The sequence below is a fragment of the Lactuca sativa genome, chromosome 7 (genome assembly GCF_002870075.4).
Source record: "Lactuca sativa cultivar Salinas chromosome 7, Lsat_Salinas_v11, whole genome shotgun sequence".
Taxonomy (NCBI): Eukaryota; Viridiplantae; Streptophyta; class Magnoliopsida; order Asterales; family Asteraceae; genus Lactuca; species Lactuca sativa.
The window spans coordinates 140,622,508-140,624,405 of record NC_056629.2 but is presented as its reverse complement, the minus strand read 5'-3'; the positions used below and the strand labels follow the sequence as shown (position 1 = coordinate 140,624,405).

Sequence of the window (1,898 nt, the reverse complement as noted above, 5' to 3'; positions counted from 1 at the left end):
CTAGCCTTTAATTTCATCAACTTTTTCTTGAATTTATCAATAATCGGTTGCCACCCATGACAACGAGCCTTGTTAGAACCAACCGGGAGACCCAAATAAGAAAAGGGAAGGTTTTTTTGGTTTAGACCATGTGATAGTAGCCAACCATTAGACCTAGGAAAAATCAATTCCAACTCCAAAGAGGCTAGATTTGTGTAGATTAATTTTTAACTCGGAAACATCATGAAAAAAAATTAAGAAGTTTGACAAGTCTAAGAATATTAACATGAGACCACTTGCCAAGAAACAAAACATCATCTGTAAACAACAGATGTGAAATATGCATAGAATGAACTTTAGCTCCTTAAAAGAAGCCTGTTGCAATGGCATCTTCAATTGCAACATGCAAAGGCACCATCACAAGAATGAAGATGAACAGGGAGTGAGGGTCACCTTGACGTAACCCTCTATGAAGAGAAAACTCTACAGTAGGGTTGCCATTAACTAAGACATAAGCCTTTGCAGAATAAAGACAACCACGAATCCAAGAAATCCATTTTTCTCCAAACCCCATGAAAGACATCACACAATTAAGGAATTCCCAACAAACGGAGTCAAAAGCCTTTTCAAAATCAACTTTGAGCACCATTAGTTTCTTTTTATGATTTTTGCACCAATCAATAATCTCGTTGACCATGAGAGGGTCATCAAGTATTTGATGACCTATAACAAAAGTTGATTACTCGTTACTCCCAATAGAGTCAATGACACGAGATAACCAGTTAGCTAAGATATTAGCAATAATTTTATATTGAGCACCTATAAGGCTTATAGGTCGAAATTCCGAAGCAAGAACGGGACTATTGACTTTAGGAATTACAGTGATTAAACATGAGTTGCAATGAAAAGGAATTTTACCCGTAACAAAAAATTATGAGACAAAATCCATAACCCCTGTTTTAATTAAATCCCAATATTTTATGTAGAATGAAAAAGTGAACCTGTCAGTGCTCGGAGATTTATCAGAACCGCAAGCCCAAGCCGCCTCTCTCACAAGATATTCTGTAACAGGGGCCTCAAGGATGGATACTTGATCAGAAGAAAGAGCTCTAAACCGATTACTACGTCTGACCACTTGAGTGTTATTGAACTTTTTTAATTTTTCGAAAAAAGAACTGGGAAAAAAATTAATTGCAGTTGGATCAGTGATCCAAGTACCTTCATTTTTAATACCTTGAATAGAGAGCTGGCGTCGTTTCATATTAATAAGTCCATGGAAGAAATGAGTGTTTTCGTCATCTTTAACACTCCACTTAATGTTAGCTTTTTGAACCCCATCAATTGTTTCAAGTTTTTATATGCACATTATTCTTTGAGCATGGAAACATGATCAAGAAGCACATCAGGCGGAGCTAGACCAACCTCCATACCCCTCTCAACTTGCTCAATACCATGGATGAGGGAAGTTTTTTGCATCTCCTTTTTGGCATTATGAATTTTAACCCACTCATTGATTTTATTTTTCATCACCTTCATTTTATCTTTAAAAACAATGAATTTATTAGACCCCGAGCAATTTCGAGCCACAAGCCAACCTTCTTTAATGACTTCATCAAAACTAGTGATATTCATCTAAGAGTTATAAAATTTGAAGGGAATCGGCCCAAAGTCTTCGAAAAATTGCTTAAGAACTATAGGTTTGTGGTATGAGACCATTCTACCAAGATCCAAGGCTTTCAAATTAGGAACATGCCCCATCAGATCATCTGTAATTAGAAATCTGTCAAGTTTTCTTAACTTTTCTCCTTTACTGCTAATCCAAGTAAACAAGTGACCTCCTAAGAGAACATCCCACAACTTGCTATCATCGATAAACTTATTGAAGTCATCAGCCGGACCATGAAAAAAAAAATTGACCC

General features: G+C 36.4%; 1 protein-coding gene across 1 annotated transcript; it reads right to left on the bottom strand.

Moving 5' to 3' along the window:
- Window positions 1-343: 343 nt before the first annotated feature.
- LOC128127336 (uncharacterized) lies at window positions 344-1,203 on the bottom strand. The gene is made up of 3 exons (XM_052765800.1): window positions 1,198-1,203; window positions 1,009-1,129; window positions 344-702 (listed from the first exon to the last, which is right to left on the bottom strand). The coding sequence occupies exons 1-3, from the start codon at window positions 1,201-1,203 to the stop codon at window positions 344-346; spliced, it is 486 nt and encodes a 161-aa protein (XP_052621760.1).
- Between the last annotated feature and the right edge of the window lie 695 nt (window positions 1,204-1,898).

Excerpts from the sequence above, each read along its gene's own strand:
- LOC128127336 (XM_052765800.1), bottom strand. Across the intron at positions 703-1,008 it reads AGAGGCGGCTTGGGCTTGCG|GTCATCAAATACTTGATGAC; the intron begins GTTCTGATAAAT and ends CTTTTGTTATAG.